This window comes from Penaeus chinensis, chromosome 6 (genome assembly GCF_019202785.1).
Source record: "Penaeus chinensis breed Huanghai No. 1 chromosome 6, ASM1920278v2, whole genome shotgun sequence".
Lineage (NCBI taxonomy): Eukaryota > Metazoa > Arthropoda > Malacostraca > Decapoda > Penaeidae > Penaeus > Penaeus chinensis.
The window spans coordinates 30,879,716-30,897,215 of NC_061824.1; the positions used below are offsets into that span (position 1 = coordinate 30,879,716).

Genomic DNA, 17,500 nt, shown 5'->3' on the forward strand with positions numbered 1-17,500 from the left:
GGGAGGGTGAGGAGGTGACGAGGGAGGTGGAGAGAAGGGAAAGGTTAAGCGGAGGGACGGGAGGGAGGAGGGGACTGTGGAGAAGGGAAAGGTCGGAAGGGTGGGAGGGAGGGGGGGAGAGGGTGAGGGAGGGAGGGTGGATGGAGGGGAGGGAGAGGGAGGGGAGGGAGAGGAGAGGGGAGGTTTTTGAAATTGAAAGAAGGGTGTGAAGAAGGGAATGGTTAAGGAATGGGAGGGGGGGAGAGAGGGAGATGGCGAAGAGGGAAAGGTAAGAGAAGGGAGCAGGGCGGGAGCGAGGGGAGGTGGAGAAGGAAAGGTAAGGGTGGGAGGAGGGAGAGGGGAAGGTGGAGAAGGAAATGTAAGGGAGGGAGGGACAGGTGGGAGGGAGTGGAGAAGGGAAAGGTAAGGGAGGGAGGGAGGGAGAGGGAGGTGGAGAAGGGAAAGGTAAGGGGGGAAGTTTAAATACGGAAGGGGATAGGTTCACAGGGATTAATAGTGTTCATAAGTAGGGTTACTTAATTATGGATATATTTTTATCTAGGAGAGAACGAGAGAGAGAGAGAGAGAGCAGAGGAGAGAGAGGAGAGAGAGAGAGTTGCGAGAGAGAGAACGGAGGAGAGATACGAGAAGGATGAGCGGAGATGTAGAGAGAGGGAGGAGAGAGAGGAGAGAGAGATGAGAGAGAGAGAGAGAGGAAGAGAGGAGAGAGAGAGAGAGGAGAGAGAGGAGAAGAGAGAGAGCAAAGTGAAGAGAAATGCGAACGAGAGAAGCAGGGAAAGGAAAGAGAAAAGGAGGGGAAAGAAGGAAAGAAGAAAGAGAGAGAGAGAGAGAGAGAGAGAGAGAGAGAAGAGGGCAAGAGGAAAAGAGAAAAAGAGAAAAGAGACAGAGAAAGAGAGAGAGAGCAGGAGAGGAGGAGAACGAGAAAAGGGAAAGAAAAGTGGAAAAGAGACGAGAGAGAGAAGATGAGGAGGAGTAGAGAGAGACGAGAAAAGGGAAGGAGAGGATTTGAGAAGAGGAGAACGAGGAAGAGGAGGAGGAGCGAGAGAGAGAAGAGAGGAGAGACAGAGGAGAGGACGAGAGAGAGGGAGAGAGGAGAGAGAGAGTGGAGAGAGAAGAGAGAGAGAGAGAGAGAGAAAGAGAGAGAGAGAGGAGAGAGAGAGAGAGAGAGGAAAGAGGGAAAGAGAAAGAGAAAGAGAAAAGAGAGAGAGATTAAGAGAGAAGAGTGATGAGGTGAGTGGAGAAGGAGAGAGAGAGGGAGAGGAGAAGTGAAGGAGGGAGAGGACGGTGAGGAGGGAGGAGGGAAAGAGAGAGAGGAGAGGAGAGAGAGAGAGGAGAAAGATTTAAAAATAAAGATAAAGGAGAGAGAAAGGAAAGAGAGAGAGAGATAGAAGAGAGAGAGAGAGAGAGGAGAGAGAGAGAGATGGAGAGAGAGGAGAGGGAGAGAGAGAGAGAGAGAGAAAGAGAAAGAGAGAGCGAATAAGAGAGGGAGAAGCGAGAGAGGTCGAGGCTTGGGAGCGAGTGCGGAGCGAGGGGAGGAGGCGAGGAGAGAGCGAGAGCGAGAGAGAGAGGAGAGAAGGAGAGAGAAGACAGAGATGCGGAGGAGAGAGAAAAGGACGAGATGGAGAGAGGGAGGAGGAGACGGAGGAGGGATGATCGAAGGAGCAGAGATGAGAGAGGAGAGGAGAGAAGGGAAAAAAAAAAAAAAAAAAAAAAAAAAAAAAAAAAAAAGAAAAAAAAAAAAAAGAAAGAAAAAAAAAAAAAAGGAAAACAAAAAAAAAACAAAAGAGTAAAAAAAGGAAGAAAAGAAAAAGAAAAAGGAAAACGTACAGAAATAAAGGAAAGGGAAGGAAAATTAAGAGGAAAATGGAGAGAAAAAAAAGGGAAGAGAAAAACGGAGGAGATTGAAGGGGGAGATTTAGGAAGGAGGAGGAAAAGGATTAAGGAATTGGATTTAGGAGGAGGGGAGGATATAGGGATAGGAGAGAGAAGACGGGAAAAAAAGAAAAAGAGAAAGGAGGAGAAAACAAAGGAAGGGAGAAAGAAAAGAGAAAAAAAAAAAAAAAATAAAAAAAAAAAGAAAAAAAAAACAGAAGAGGAAAAACAAAAAAAAAGAAAAGAAAAAGGGAAAAAAAAAAAAAAAATAAAAAAAACAAACAGAAAAAAAAAAAAAAAAAAATAAAAAAAAAAAAAAAAATAATAAAAAAGGAAGAAAAAAAGAAAAAAAAAGAAGAAAAAAAAAAAAAACCAATATTTCTAAAAAAGAAAAAAACAGAATAAACAAAAATATTGGAAGAAGAAGAAGAAAGAAAGACGAGAAAGAAGAGAAAGAAAGAAGAGGAAGAAGAGATCGAAGAAAGAAAAAAAAGAAGAAAAAGAGAAGAAAGGAATGAAGAAGATATAGAAGGAAAGAAGGAAGAAGAAAGAAAAAAGAAAGGAAGGAAAGAGAAAGAAGTAGAGACGAAGACGAAGGAAGACGAAAAAAAAAAAAAAGAAAACATAAAAAAAAAAAATAAGAAGAAAAAAGAATGGAAAAAGGAAGAAAAGAAACAAGAAGAGGAAGAAAAAAAAAGATAGGAAAAAAAAGAAGAATGAAAGAAAAGCGAGAAGAGAAGGAAGATAGAAAAAAGAAAGAAGAAGAAGAAGAAGAGAAGAAAGTAGAAGGAAAAGAAGAAGAAGAAGAAGAAAGAGAGAAGAAAAAGATAGAAGAAGACAACAAAAAGAAGAGAACGAAGAATGAGAAAAAAGATAGAAAGAAAGAAGAAGAAGAGAAGGAAGAAAGAAAAGGAAAAAAACGAGAGGAAGAAGAGAAAAAAAGAAAGAGAAGAAGAAGAGAGAAAAGAAGAGAAGAGAAGAAGAAAGAAGAAGAAAAGAGGAAAAAGAAGGAAAGAAGAAGAGAAACAGCTCTAGTGAGATCTCTGACTCCTTCATTAAAGTCTTTTTTCTTTTAAACTTTTTCTCTAAACTTGTAGTTAAAATTGGAAGCTTAGGCTTAAGCTTAATGTTAACTCCTGAAATTACGCTGCGTGACATTATGGATCATCGTCGGTCTGTAAGGAAAGGGCTTTCATTCGTTATCAGTTCCTCTCGCTCTCTCTTCTCGCTCCTTCTCTCTCTCGTCTCTTTCTATTTATTTCTTTACTCTTGCTCTTTCTCTCTCTTATCTCTCGTCTCTTCTCGCTCTCGCTATGCTCTCTTTCTCATCTCTTTTCACTCTTCTCTCTCTCGCTCGCACTTGTTCACTCTCTCGCTTCTCTTTCTCTTTTTTTCTTTTCTCTTTCTTTTTTGGTTCTCTTCTGTCTCTGTTTATCTCTTCTCTTATCTCTTCTCTCACATCTCTCTCATTCACTCACTCTTCTCTTTCTTCTCTCACATACTCGCTCGCTCTCTGTACTCTCTCTCGCTCTATATTATCAACATTCTTTCACACTTCTTCGCTCTCTCTATTTCAAACTTATCACAAACCAACAACTACACACACACTCTCCAAAAACAACTCCAAACATAATCCAACACTCATTCTCTAACTACTTCTACTCTCATTATTGTCTCTCATCTATTCTCTCTCACTTCTCTCTCTCACTCTTTGTCACATCAATCTCTCTCTCTATATCTTAAGCATCTTTCCCCCCTCTTCTCACGCTTTTTCTTCTTTCTTTCTTTCTATCACTCACTTTCATCAATCTTCTTAATCTCTCATTTCTATCTCTACTCTCTCTCTTCTCTTTCTCTTCACTCAACTCTCATCATTCTCATCCTCACTCTCACTCTTATCTCCTCTCACTCTCTTCTATCTCTCTACTCAACTCTCTCACTCTCTCTCCATCTCTCTATTCTCTTCTTCTCCCTTCTCTTTCTCTCTCTCTCTCTATCTCTCTTCGCTCTCTCTCTCTCTCTCTATTCGCTCCTCTCTCTCTCTCGTCTCACTCTTCTCGCTTCTACTCTCTCTTCTGCTCTCTTTTTCTCATTTTTCTCTCTCTATCTCTCTTGCTCTCTCGATTTTCTGTTCTCTCTTCTCTCTCTCTCTCTCGCTGTCTCTCTTCGCTCTCATTCTCTTCTCTCACTTTCTTTTATCTCTTCCCCCTTCTCTCACTCACTTTTTACTTATCTCTTTTCCCTCTACTCAACACAACTCTCTCTCACTTTCTTCTCTCCTACTCTCATTCTCTCTCTTTCTTCTTCACTCTCTCTCTCTTCACTTCTCTCTCTCTTTCTTGTTCTATCTCTGTATTCTGTTCCTCTTGATCTCCTCTCATCTCTTTCTATTCTCTTTCCTCTCTCTTCTCTCTCTCTCCCCTCTCTTCTCTCACTTCTTTTGTTCCTTCTGAACTTCACTCTCTTTCTCTCTCTACTTCTCTTCTCTTTCTCTCTCTCTCTCTCTCTCTCTCTCTCTTTCCTCTCTCTCTCTCTCTCTTTTTTCCTTTTCCCCTCTCTCTCTCTCTTCTCTGTTCCTTTCCTTTCTGTCTTTCTCTGTCCTCTCTGTTCCTCTCTCTCTCTCTTTCTCTTTCTTTCTCTCTCTCTCTCTCTCTCTCTCTCTCTCTCTCTCTCTCTCTCTCTCTCTCTCTCTCTCTCTCTCTCTCTCTCTCTCTGTTCCTCTCTGTTCCTCTCTCTCTCTCTCTCTCTCTCTCTCTCTCTCTCTCTCTCTCTCTCTCTCTCTCTCTCTCTCTCTCTCTCTCTCTCTCTCTCTAATTCACTATACTTACTATAAAAGATACTTCAATATAAAGAGCTATTCACTATAAAGATATTTTACAAGAAAAAGATTCTTATTAAAGATATTTCAATACAAAAGGTACTCCAACGTACTTGATGCTTCATTATAAAAGACACCCAGTAAAAGATATTCGGTAAAATACTATAAAAAGATACAACAAAAGATACTTCACGATCAAAAAACTTTAATACAAAAGACACATCATTATAAAAAGATACTCACTATAAAAGAAAGATTATCACCATAAAAAGATACTAACAATAAAAGATACTCACTATAAAAGAAAGATAATCACCATAAAAAGATACTCACAATAAAAGATGCTCATTATAAAAAAAAAGATTATCACCATAAAAAGATACTCAGTAAAATATACTTCAAAATATAAAAACTCAATAAAAGATACATCACTATAATAGATGCTTCACTATAAAACTTTACTATACACACTTCTCTATAAACAGATATTATAAAAAGATACTATAAAAAGGTACTATAAAAAGATATTCAATATAAAAAGATATTATGAAAAGAACCTCACTATAAAAAGATACTTTAAAAAGATACTCACTATAAAAAGATACTCACTATGAAAAAATACTCACTATGAAAAAATATTCACTATAAAAAGATACTATGAAAAGATACTCACTATGAAAAGATACTCACTATAAAAAGATACTCACTATAAAAAGATACTCACTATAAAAAGATACTCACTATAAAAAGATACTCACTATGAAAAAATACTCACTATAAAAAGATACTACAAAAAGATACTCACTATGAAAAGATACTCACTATAAAAAGATACTCCAAAAAGATACTCACTATGAAAAGATACTCACTATAAAAAGATACTACAAAAAGATACTCACTATGAAAAGATACTCACTATGAAAAGATACTCACTATAAACGAACATGAACGGCGCCTCGATGGCACACTGGACGAAGAGCGTGAATCCTTGCAGGAACTTCATGTAACTCATTGCCGACGTTCCTCGACTCATGTCCTCTTGCATGCTGGGGGGGGAGGGGAGGGGGGGTTAGGTGGATGTCAGCTAATTGATTCGGACTTTTTATTCTTTTATTTATTTGTTTGTTTATTCATTTGTTTGTTTATTCATTTGTTTGTTATTATTATTATGATTATTATTGTTATTATTATCATTACCATTATCATCATTATTATTATTACTATTATTATCATTAACATTATCATTATAATCACTAGTATCAGTAGTGTTATTAGTAATAGTAGGTTGCCTTCTGTAAAGAAATGTCGGGAAAGTGAGGGAGAGCTGGAAGGGGAAAAGGGAGAGAGGAAGGGAGGAAAGGAGGAAGAAAGGTGATTGTTGGAGGTAGGAAGGGAGGGGAGGTGGAAGGGGAGAAGGAGAGAGAGAGAGAGAGAGAGAGAGAGAGAGAGAGAGAGAGAGAGAGAGAGAGAGAGAGAGAGAGAGAGAGAGAGAGAGAGAGAGAGAGAGAGAAGACAGACAGACAGAAACAGACAAACACATAATAATAAGAAAAACAACCTATAAGAAGTACCAAAAGAATTCACACGAATACCATGAATGCAATTACCATAACAAGAAACCTCTATGTCAAAATAAATAAGAGAATGAACAGCAAAAGAAGAGACCGCGGTTGCCATAAATGAACGTAAATACTGTAAATGTAAATACCGAAAGTACGAAGGAAAGAAAGAAAACTAGAAAAGGAATACCATAAATATAGAATACCGTAATGGAGAATACCAAAATAAGAGACTTCCATGAACATACACGATCACCTCGATCCTAAAATACCACAAAAACAGGTGCTACGAGCCTAAAACACCATGAAACACGATGACCATTATCCTAAAATCCCTTAAAACGACCACCACGAGCCTAAAATACCATAGAAACGAACAGGACGAGTCTAAACCGCCATAAACCCGATTAGCGAGAACATAAAATAAAATAAATAAAAATACCATAAAAACAAGTACTATGAGCTTAAGATAGCTCTAAAACGACTACCACAAGCCTAAAATATCACAAAAACGAACGTGAAGAGTTTAAAGCACCATAATACGACTACCACGAGCCTAAAATACCCTCAGAACGACTACCACGAGCCTAAAATACCATCAGAACGACTACCGCGAGCCTAAAATTCCATCAGAACGACTACCACGACCCTAAAATACCATCAGAACGACTACCGCGAGCCTAAAATACCATCAGAACGACTACCACGAGCCTAAAATGCCATCAGAACGACTACCACGAGCCTAAAATACCATCAGAACGACTACCGCGAGCCTAAAATTCCATCAGAACGACTACCACGAGCCTAAAATACCATCAGAACGACTACCACGAGCCTAAAATACCATCAGAACGACTACCACGAGCCTAAAATTCCATCAGAACGACTACCACGAGCCTAAAATACCATCAGAACGACTACCACGAGCCTAAAATACCATCAGAACGACTACCACGAGCCTAAAATTCCATCAGAACGACTACCACGAGCCTAAAATACCATCAGAACGACTACCACGAGCCTAAAATTCCATCAGAACGACTACCACGAGCCTAAAATACCATCAGAACGACTACCACGAGCCTAAAATACCATCAGAACGACTACCACGAGCCTAAAATACCATCAGAACGACTACCACGAGCCTAAAATACCATCAGAACTGACTACCACGAGCTTAAAATACCATCAGAACGACTACCACGAGCCTAAAATACCATCAGAACGACTACCACGAGCCTAAAATACCATCAGAACGACTACCACGAGCCTAGGATCCATGGTCCTAAAATACCATAAAAACAAGTACTATGAGCTTAAGATAGCTCTAAAACGACTACCACAAGCCTAAAATATCACAAAACGAACGTGAAGAGTTTAAAGCACCATAATACGACTACCACGAGCCTAAAATACCCTCAGAACGACTACCACGAGCCTAAAATACCATCAGAACGACTACCGCGAGCCTAAAATTCCATCAGAACGACTACCACGAGCCTAAAATACCATCAGAACGACTACCACGAGCCTAAAATACCATCAGAACGACTACCGCGAGCCTAAAATACCATCAGAACGACTACCGCGAGCCTAAAATACCATCAGAACGACTACCACGAGCCTAAAATTCCATCAGAACGACTACCGCGAGCCTAAAATTCCATCAGAACGACTACCACGAGCCTAAAATACCATCAGAACGACTACCACGAGCCTAAAATTCCATCAGAACGACTACCACGAGCCTAAAATACCATCAGAACGGCTACCACGAGCCTAAAATACCATCAGAACGACTACCACGAGCCTAAAATACCATCAGAACGACTACCACGAGCCTAAAATTCCATCAGAACGACTACCGCGAGCCTAAAATTCCATCAGAACGACTACCACGAGCCTAAAATACCATCAGAACGACTACCACGAGCCTAAAATACCATCAGAACGACTACCACGAGCCTAAAATACCATCAGAACGACTACCACGAGCCTAAAATACCATCAGAACGACTACCACGAGCCTAAAATTCCATCAGAACGACTACCGCGAGCCTAAAATTCCATCAGAACGACTACCACGAGCCTAAAATACCATCAGAACGACTACCACGAGCCTAAAATTCCATCAGAACGACTACCGCGAGCCTAAAATTCCATCAGAACGTCTACCACGAGCCTAAAATACCATCAGAACGACTACCACGAGCCTAAAATACCATCAGAACGACTACCACGAGCTTAAAATACCATCAGAACGACTACCACGAGCCTAAAATACCATCAGAACGACTACCACGAGCCTAAAATACCATCAGAACGACTACCACGAGCCTAAAATACCATCAGAACGACTACCACGAGCCTAAAATTCCATCAGAACGACTACCACGAGCCTAAAACACAACAAAACGCGACCACCACGCGTGAAGATTTTCAAACAACGAAACAAACAAATAAATAATAGTTACCTACATGAATATAAAATTTGCCACGATGCCGTCAAAACATCCGTTCATGATGACGAAGCAACAGAAGAGGAAGAACCGGACATCACCTAGAAGAGGTCGTAGATTCTTCAGCATCGCGTTGTCTGACTTCATTTCTGGGACCTGGGAGGAGAGGGAGGGAAGGAAGGAGGGAGAGATGGAGGGGAGGGAAGAGAGGGAAGGAGAGAGGGAGGAAGGAAGGAAGGAAGGAAGGAGGGAAGGAGGGGAGGACAAAGGAGGGAGAGGGAAGGAGGAGAGGGAAAGAGGGAGGGAGGGAGGGAAGGAGAGAGGGAGGAAGGAAGGAAGGAAGGAAGGAAGGAAGGAAGGAAGGAAGGAAGGAAGGAACGAAGGAGGGAGGGAGGTGAAGGAAGGAGGGGAGGACAAAGGAGGGAGAGGGAAGGAGGAGAGGGAGGGCAGGTGGGAGAGATGGAGGGGAGGAGGAGAGAGAAGGAGGGAAGTAGGGAGAGATGGATGGGAGGAGGAAAAGGGAGGGAGGGAAGGTGGGAGGGACAAAGAGAGAAAGGGAGGGGCAAAGTAGGGAGAGGGAAGTTTCGGAATGAGAGGGATGGAAAGAGAGTGGGAAGGAGGGATGGAGAGAGTGGGAGGAAGGGAAAAGGGGGAGGGAGGGAGGGAGGATAAGTGGGAGGGCGAGAGAGAGAGAGAGAGAGAGAGAGAGAGAGAGAGAGAGAGAGAGAGAGAGAGAGAGAGAGAGAGAGAGAGAGAGAGAGAGAGAGAGAGAGAGAGAAGAGAGAGAGAGAGAGAGAGAGAGAGAGAGAGAGAGAGAGAGAGAGAGAGAGAGAGAGAGAGAGAGAGAGAGAGAGAGAGAGAGAGAGAGAGAGAGAGAGAGAGAGAGAGAGAGAGAGAGAGAGAGAGAGAGAGAGAGAGAGAGAGAGGAGAGAGAGAGAGAGAGAGAGAGAGAGAGAGAGAGAGAGAGAGAGAGAGAGAGAGAGAGAGAGAGAGAGAGAGAGAGAGAGAGAGAGAGAGAGAGAGAGAGAAGAGAGAGAGAGAGAGAGAGAGAGAGAGAGAGAGAGAGAGAGAGAGAGAGAGAAGAGAGAGAGAGAGAGAGAGAGAGAGAGAGAGAGAGAGAGAGAGAGAGAGAGAGAGAAGAGAGAGAGAGAGAGAGAGAGAGAGAGAGAGAGAGAGAGAGAGAGAGAGAGAGAGAGAGAGAGAGAGAGAGAGAGAGAGAGAGAGAGAGAGAGAGAGAGAGAGAGAGAGAGAGAGAGAGAGAGAGAGAGAGAGAGAGAGAGAGAGAGAGAGGAGAGAGAGAGAGAGAGAGAGAGAGAGAGAGAGAGAGAGAGAGAGAGAGAGAGAGAGAGAGAGAGAGAGAGAGAGAGAGAGAGAGAGAGAGAGAGAGAGAGAGAGAGAGAGAGAGAGAGAGAGAGAGAGAGAGAGAGAGAGAGAGAGAGAGAGAGAGAGAGAGAGAGAGAGAGAGAGAGAGAGAGAGAGAGAGAGAGAGAGAGAAAGAGAGAGAGAGAGAGAGAGAGAGAGAGAGAGAGAGAGAGAGAGAGAGAGAGAGAGAGAGAGAGAGAGAGAGAGAGAGAGAGAGAGAGAGAGAGAATGATAAGAAGAAAAAAGAGAGGAGGGAATGAAGGTCACATAGAGAGAGATGAGGTTTTCAGGGTGAGGGAAGGAGGAAGAAGAGAGAGCGAACATTAATGAACACAGTCTACCAGGAATAAATTGTGTGTGGATATATACACACAATATGTATATGTAAACACACACACACACACACACACACACACACACACACACACACACACACACGCACACACACACACACACACGCACACACACACACACACATAATTAAACACACACACACAATTAAACACACACACACACACACGCACACACACACACATATGTATATATGTATCTAAAGTTATTTTTTTATCTGCGTAGAAGTTTGGCAAGAGGTCTAAGACCCGAATAGGGAAAGTTATTTCTTGGTGAAATTCTGAACGAGAATATACGTCATCATAACTTTTATGATTTCATAAAAACGAAATGTAGTTTTTTTTACGATACGAGCAAATATGAATATTCATAAATAAATGTAGATCGTGAAAAAAAAAGTAATTGTTTTGCAAAATCATTGGAAGAGGAGAACAAGTGGTATAAGAAGAACATTGATTTTTATATTCTCTCTCCCTCCCTCTCCTATAATTATCTCTCTCTCTCTCTCTCTCTCTCTCTCTCTCTCTCTCTCTCTCTCTCTCTCTCTCTCTCTCTCTCTCTCTCTCTCTCTCTCTCTCTCTCTCTCTCTATCTATCTATCTATTTATCTATATCTCTCTCTCTCTCTTCCATTTTCCCTCCCCCACTTCCCTCTACCTCCCCCTACCTTATCTCTCACCTTCTATCTCCCTTCTACCCCTCCACCCCACCCCCTCTCCACTGTTCCTCCCACCCTTACACTTTGCCCAACAACCTATATCATCCTGCCCCCTACCCCATTCCCTTCCCTTCCCCCTACCCCATTCCCTTCCCTTCCTCCCACCTCCATCCCCATTCCATTCTCCTCACCCTTCCTCCTATCCCAGTCCCTCAATCCCTCACCCTTCTCCCCACCCCCACCCCCACTCCCTCTCCCCTACCCCACCCCCTTCCTCTCAACCCCTTACCCTTCCCTCTACCCCCTAAGTCCCTTCCACACCCCACCCTCATTCCTCCCCCATCCTTCCCCCTCACCCCACCCCATCCTTTCTCTCCCCTCCCCTCTCCGAACCCAACCAAAGAGGATTTACCCATTTACCTTCAGCGTGGCAGCCGACAGGAGGATGTCAATGGAGCCCAGCAAGAACACTAAAAGGAAAGCAGGTGTGTAGTCTTTGGTAAGGGACGATCCGGACCACCAGTCGATGAGGTAGCCGCTAATGGGACCCATTAACCCCCATCCGACGGTTCCCCACGCTCGCTGCACTCCAAACGCCCCGCCTTCACCTGGGGGAGAGAGAGGGAGAGAAGGTGGGTGAGTGAGGGGTGATGGGGGGGTGGGGAGCTGATGGGGAGGTGGGTGGGTGAGGGGTGATGGGGAGGTGGGTGAGTGAGGGGTGATGGGGAGGTGAGTGGGTGTGGGGTGATGGGGAGGTGGATGGGTGAGGGCTGATGGGGAGGTGGGTGGGTGTGGGGTGATGGGAAGGTGGATGGGTGAGGGGTGATGGGAAGGTGGGTGGGTGAGGGGTGATGGGAAGGTGGGTGGGTGAGGGGTGATGGGGAGGTGAGTGGGTGTGGGGTGATGGGGAGGTGGGTGGGTGAGAGGTGATGGGGAGGTGGGTGGGGGTGGGGTGATGGGGAGGTGGGTGGGTGAGGGGTGATGGGGAGGTGGGTGGGTGAGAGGTGATGGGGAGGTGGGTGGGTGAGGGGTGATGGGGAGGTGGGTGGGTGAGGGGTGATGGGGAGGTGGGTGGGTGTGGGGTGATGGGGAGGTGGGTGGGTGAGGGGTGATGGGGAGGTGGGTGTTTGAGGGGTGATGGGGAGGTGGGTGGGTGAGGGGTGATGGGGAGGTGGGTGGGTGAGGGGTGATGGGGAGGTGGGGGGGTGAGGGGTGATGGGGAGGTGGGTGGGTGAGGGGTGATGGGGAGGTGGGTGGGTGAGGGGTGATGGGGAGGTGGGTGGGTGAGGGGAGATGGGGAGGTGGGTGGGTGAGGGGGGATGGGGAGGTGGGTGGGTTGAGGGGTGATGGGAAGGTGGGTGGGTGAGGGGTGATGGGGAGTTGGGTGGGTGAGGGCTGATGGGGAGGTAGGTGGGTGTGGGGTGATGGGGAGGTGGGTGGGTGAGGGGTGATGGGGAGGTGGGTGGGTGAGGGGTGATGGGAAGGTGGGTGGGTGAGGGGTGATGGGGAGGTGGGTGGGTATAGGGTAATGGGGAGGTGTGGGTAAGGGGAAATGGGCAGGTGAGTAAGGAGTTATGGGTAGTGAGTGAGACGTAATCGGGAGGTGGATGAGGGGTAATGGGAGGTGGGTGAGTGGGTGGGTTAGGTGAGGGAAGTGGAAGAGAAAAGTGGAAGACAGAGTGTATGAAAGTGTTTATGGGAAGGCACGACATATAAGGAAAGAGGTGGATGAGAGAGGTGGAGTGAAAGAAATTACATAGATGCACAGAAGTATGATAAGTTATGAGGTGAGGCACACGAGAAAGAGAATGAGGAGAAAACAGAACGAGGTAGACAGAAGAATGAGAAGAAAGAAGTGGATAAAAGGAAAGACTGAGAAAAGGATTACGAGACGTATGAGGTAAATGAAGAGTGAGGAAGACAAAGAAAGATATAAAGATGTATGTTGATGAGGAAAGAGCTATAGAACATTTTTTATGAGTAAAGATTTTGAAGAATGTGAGGAAAGAAATTGAAAAGATGGAAGCATGTGAGGAAAGAAATGGAGAAGAAATATATGGAAACAAAGATAAGGTAGATAAGAATGACAATAAGCAACTTATATTTTATGAATAGAATATAAAAAATTCTAAAAAGGCCAACAAGTTAAAACGAAATATTAGTAACTAGCAAAAGGGCAACAAAAAATATAATTTACTTGGGCGTAGAAAATCGACACTATTACAGCTCTTATTCAATTATTTAATAAAATTGCTTTGAAAACAAAAACGAAAGTGTGCCCAGTGTTCATGATGATAATTTTTGTAATAAAAATATATAATTCAGAATAAAATAGACATAGAGAGATGTGAATATGTGTGTATATGTATATATGTATATATATACATATATACATATATATATACATATATATATCATATATATATCATATAGTATATGTATTATATATATTATATATATATTATATATATGTACATATATATATATATATATATATATATATATGTGTGTGTGTGTGTGTGTGTGTGTGTGTGTGTGTGTGTGTGTGTGTGTGTGTGTGTGTGTGTGTATGCATATATATATATATATATATATATATATATATATATATCCGTGTGTGTCTATCTATCTGTAGAATGAGTGAGTGAGTGAGTGAGTGCTGCGTTGCAGAAATAGGTCAAGTACTCATATCCCTATCAAAACTAATACATTTTATATAATAACATTAAATATCTATCACATTTCCATGTTAAATATTCTAAGCAAAGCTAACATTTCATTTATATTTTTTGTACACTTAATGGCCCCGATTTAACCCAAACTGTCACACTGCATTTGCTTAATAAGGCATAAAAAACTCGATCGTCGATGATATCATGCCAGCCTTTATAAATGACTTTACAAAATGTCTCTTGATTGTTGTATATAAACTTTATTCCTAGATTGCAGAAATGACGCTATTAAACTAAATGGGACAGTGCCATTTACCCTAAATGTCCAATATATATTTTTTTCCTTTTTTTTCGTTTTTATAGTCAGTCCTTTCTCTGTCGAATAGATAGAACGCGGTTAGTATATAGCATCAGTTAACAAAGAAATATATCTCTAAAAAATATCGGGTACAAATATTTTTCTTCCTTTTCAGACTATCGAGGACCATGACATTTAACTTCTGATAAATATATATGCATATTCCTTGCTTCTAAAACCTACGAATACATTAATGGCTTCACTCGTAACCCACGAACACTAAAAGAGTTTCATTCGTACCACAGGAGATTCATTCGTACTTTCCTATTCGCACTCCAATTCTTTTTTCTTAAACTCGTCCTCATCGTATATACATTCATTAATACGTTCTATCTGGAATATTTTTTTATTTTTTTTTCTGAATTTGATTGCTTATTTTAACGCGCAAAACCTAATCATTCATTGAAATGGAAAGGTTTATGGACAAGGTTGTGTCGAGTGTCAGGTTTTCGAACGAAGCTCCTGATTTCGAAGCTTCAATCAGCTCGTTAAACCGAAGCTCTTCTCTTACCGTTCTCTGCAAAATGAACTGATGGCCTTCCTCTATCATTTTGTGATAATATATTGAATAATTGGGTTTGTGACGTTATAAATAGCAAGGCTGTGATGTTTTTATTTCTGAAATCCTGACAGTATGAGAAACAGCCGTGTGCATATTTACATTTGTATAACTTAATATAGATACAGCAGAGAGAGAGAGAGAGAGAGAGAGAGAGAGAGAGAGAGAGAGAGAGAGAGAGAGAGAGAGAGAGAGAGAGAGAGAGAGAGAGAGAGAGAGAGAGAGAGAGAGAGAGAGAGAGAGAGAGAGAGAGAGAGAGAGAGAGAGAGAGAGAGAAGAGAGAGATCCAAAAAAAGGTAACACAAAACATTACTAAAAATCTCACGAATAAAGAGAGACGACAGAAAATAAATAAACCAATCCCTAAAATCCCTCTCACCATCCCTACCCCCACCCCCGCCCCCCGCTCTCACCCACTGAATCAACAGCAATGGCGTCTGTGATGGAGTTCGCGGTGTTGAAGCACAGCTGACCAACGATCAAGAGGAGAAAATACAGCCAAAACTCCGCATAATTCCACGCTGATATGCAGGCGTCTCCCTCCCACTCCCCGCCTGTACACTCCAACCTGAAGTGGAGTTTGGAGGGAGTAGGTTAAAATGGGGTGAATGGGAGAGGGTGACGTAGTATTTTTTTAGGGAGATTGGTTTGGTGTGTGTGTGTGTGTGTGTGTGTGTGTGTGTGTGTGTGTGTGTGTGTGTGTGTGTGTGTGTGTGTGTGTGTGTGTGTGTGTGTGTGTGTGTGTGTGTTTGTGTATACAATACATACAAGTCTATAAATGGTTATATCTATGCTACATCAAATAATACAACATCCACTAATACAATGCAAATACAAATACCACTCATAATAACAATAATGCAAAACAACAATGCTAACCATAACTTACGTAATATTCACATCCACAAGTTCCCCCGGCGGTACGTCCGAGCCCTCGAGCCTGTAGAAGCGGGCGTTGGGCGCCGTCACCAGCCAGCTCCCTTCAGACACAACGCCCTCCGCCTCGCCTCCGTCCTCCGCTGCGTCGCCGAGATCACTGGGCACATGGGTCGCCTTCAGGTCAGTGCCAGAGGTCATGTTGCTGTTGAGACATGCCCAGGGCTGCGTGCACGTCGCTATGCAGTCCCAGGACATGGCGATGAAACACCCGCCTGCAACAAGCGAGATTTGTTTAGGTCCTCAGTAGACGTCAATATGTAGTTTCTCTTATTGTAATATAATTTAATATTTATTTGGGACTTATATCTTCAGTCTGTTGTTTACATATTTTCTTGGTAAACAATGTTGCATCGGTCTTTCCGATTCTTGTTTCCTTTTCTCTCCGTCTCCCTCTCCCTACCTACCCCCCCCCCTCTCCCTACCTACCCCCCCTCTCCCTACCTACCTCCCTCTCCCTACCTACCTCCCTCTCCCTTCCTTCCTCCCTCAAAACCCCCCTCTCCCTTCCTCCCTTCCTCTCCCTTCCTTCCTCCCTCAAAATCCCCCTCTCTCATCCTTCCTCCCTCAAAACCTCCCTCTCCCATCCTTCCTCCCTCCCTACCCCCCTCTCCCTTCCTTCATACCTCCCTACCCCCTCCCTTCCTCAAAACCTCCCTCTCCCTTCCTTCCTCCCTCCCTACCCCCCTCTCCCTTCTTTCCTCCCTCCCTACCTCCCTCTCTCTCCTTTTCCCTCTCCCTCCCCCCTCTGTCTTTCTCTCTCTCTCTCCTTCTCTCCCCCTTTTCCTCTCCCTCCCTCCCTCCCTACCTCCCTCTCTCTCTCTCTCTTTCCCTCTCCCCCACTTTCCCTTTCCCCCCCCCTCTCTCTCTCTCTCTCTCTTTTTCCCTCTCTCCCCCTTTCCATCTCCCTCTATCTCTCTCTCTCCCTCTCTCTATCTATCTATCTGTCTATCTAGGAATATTCACGATCACTTTTTCGGGGAGCTCCATTTGCCTGTGCGCTTCCATGGATATAGTTTTATTCATTAAGACCCGTTTAAAATGTAAATGAAACGGAGCTGATTAAAAACAATCACCCTATATCTATAACCATTAACTAAAAGTGCATCCATTCTGTTTTCTAAAAGGGGTATAATAGAGTCATTTATTCGTAAATTAGATATTCCGAAGATAACAAATAAATCCGCTGGATGGCCTGAGGGGAAACGAGCGCAGTATATATTTATTTTTCTTTTCTTCTTTGTTTAGCGGAAATATTATCATTGGCGAAAAAATAATAACCAGTGATTGGATATTTTTTTTTAGAAGGACAACCTGCGTAATGTTTACTTCAAAATACGTTTACATTGTAGGCCATTTTGCGTATATCGAACTTTCACTTTTGACTTTGATTTTTGGAAAAGCGGAGGTAAGGGTAAAGTGTTATGTGATGTCTCAATTTCTAAAATATCCATGGCAGAGAAATATATATCTTATTAATGAAATCTTGACTCGAAGCACCAAATAAGACCTTAAATTGCTACAAAGTCTTCTGATAAAAAGAAAGAAAAAAAATGAAGAGTTGCAAAAGACATGAAAATCTTATATGATACGTACTTTAATAAATAAGACTGAACACCTACCGTCATCCTGAGTCACGAGCATTGGCTGTGCACCTTCGACGACCTCTTGACCTGACTCGACCTGGCTTCCCGACGTCAGTACCAGCGACGAAGGAGAGACAGAGAGAGAACCAGACGAAGAAGGAGACGCAGAAGGCTTCCCAGGGTGGCCAGCGGGAGCGAAAACGAACCTCCCCCGCAGGACCGGAGGATCTTTCATCGGGGGAATGAACCTAACGCAGCTGTAGGACATGACCATGATGGTGATGACGACGAGGAAGATAGCTTTACGGAAG

At 43.2% G+C, this 17,500-nt stretch overlaps 1 protein-coding gene across 1 annotated transcript in view; it reads right to left on the minus strand.

The window, feature by feature from the left end:
• LOC125026246 overlaps nucleotides 1-17,500 on the minus strand; it is a 54,767-nt gene that overhangs the window by 20,056 nt on the left and 17,211 nt on the right. Inside the window, exons 3-8 of the mRNA XM_047614548.1 lie at nucleotides 17,226-17,500; nucleotides 15,557-15,818; nucleotides 15,081-15,235; nucleotides 11,499-11,686; nucleotides 8,728-8,864; nucleotides 5,624-5,736 (exon numbers count right to left, since the gene is read on the minus strand). The exon at nucleotides 17,226-17,500 is cut by the window's right edge and continues 148 nt beyond it. Coding sequence (XP_047470504.1) covers nucleotides 5,624-5,736; nucleotides 8,728-8,864; nucleotides 11,499-11,686; nucleotides 15,081-15,235; nucleotides 15,557-15,818; nucleotides 17,226-17,500 — 1,130 coding nt within the window. The remainder of the gene's footprint in view (nucleotides 1-5,623; nucleotides 5,737-8,727; nucleotides 8,865-11,498; nucleotides 11,687-15,080; nucleotides 15,236-15,556; nucleotides 15,819-17,225) is intronic.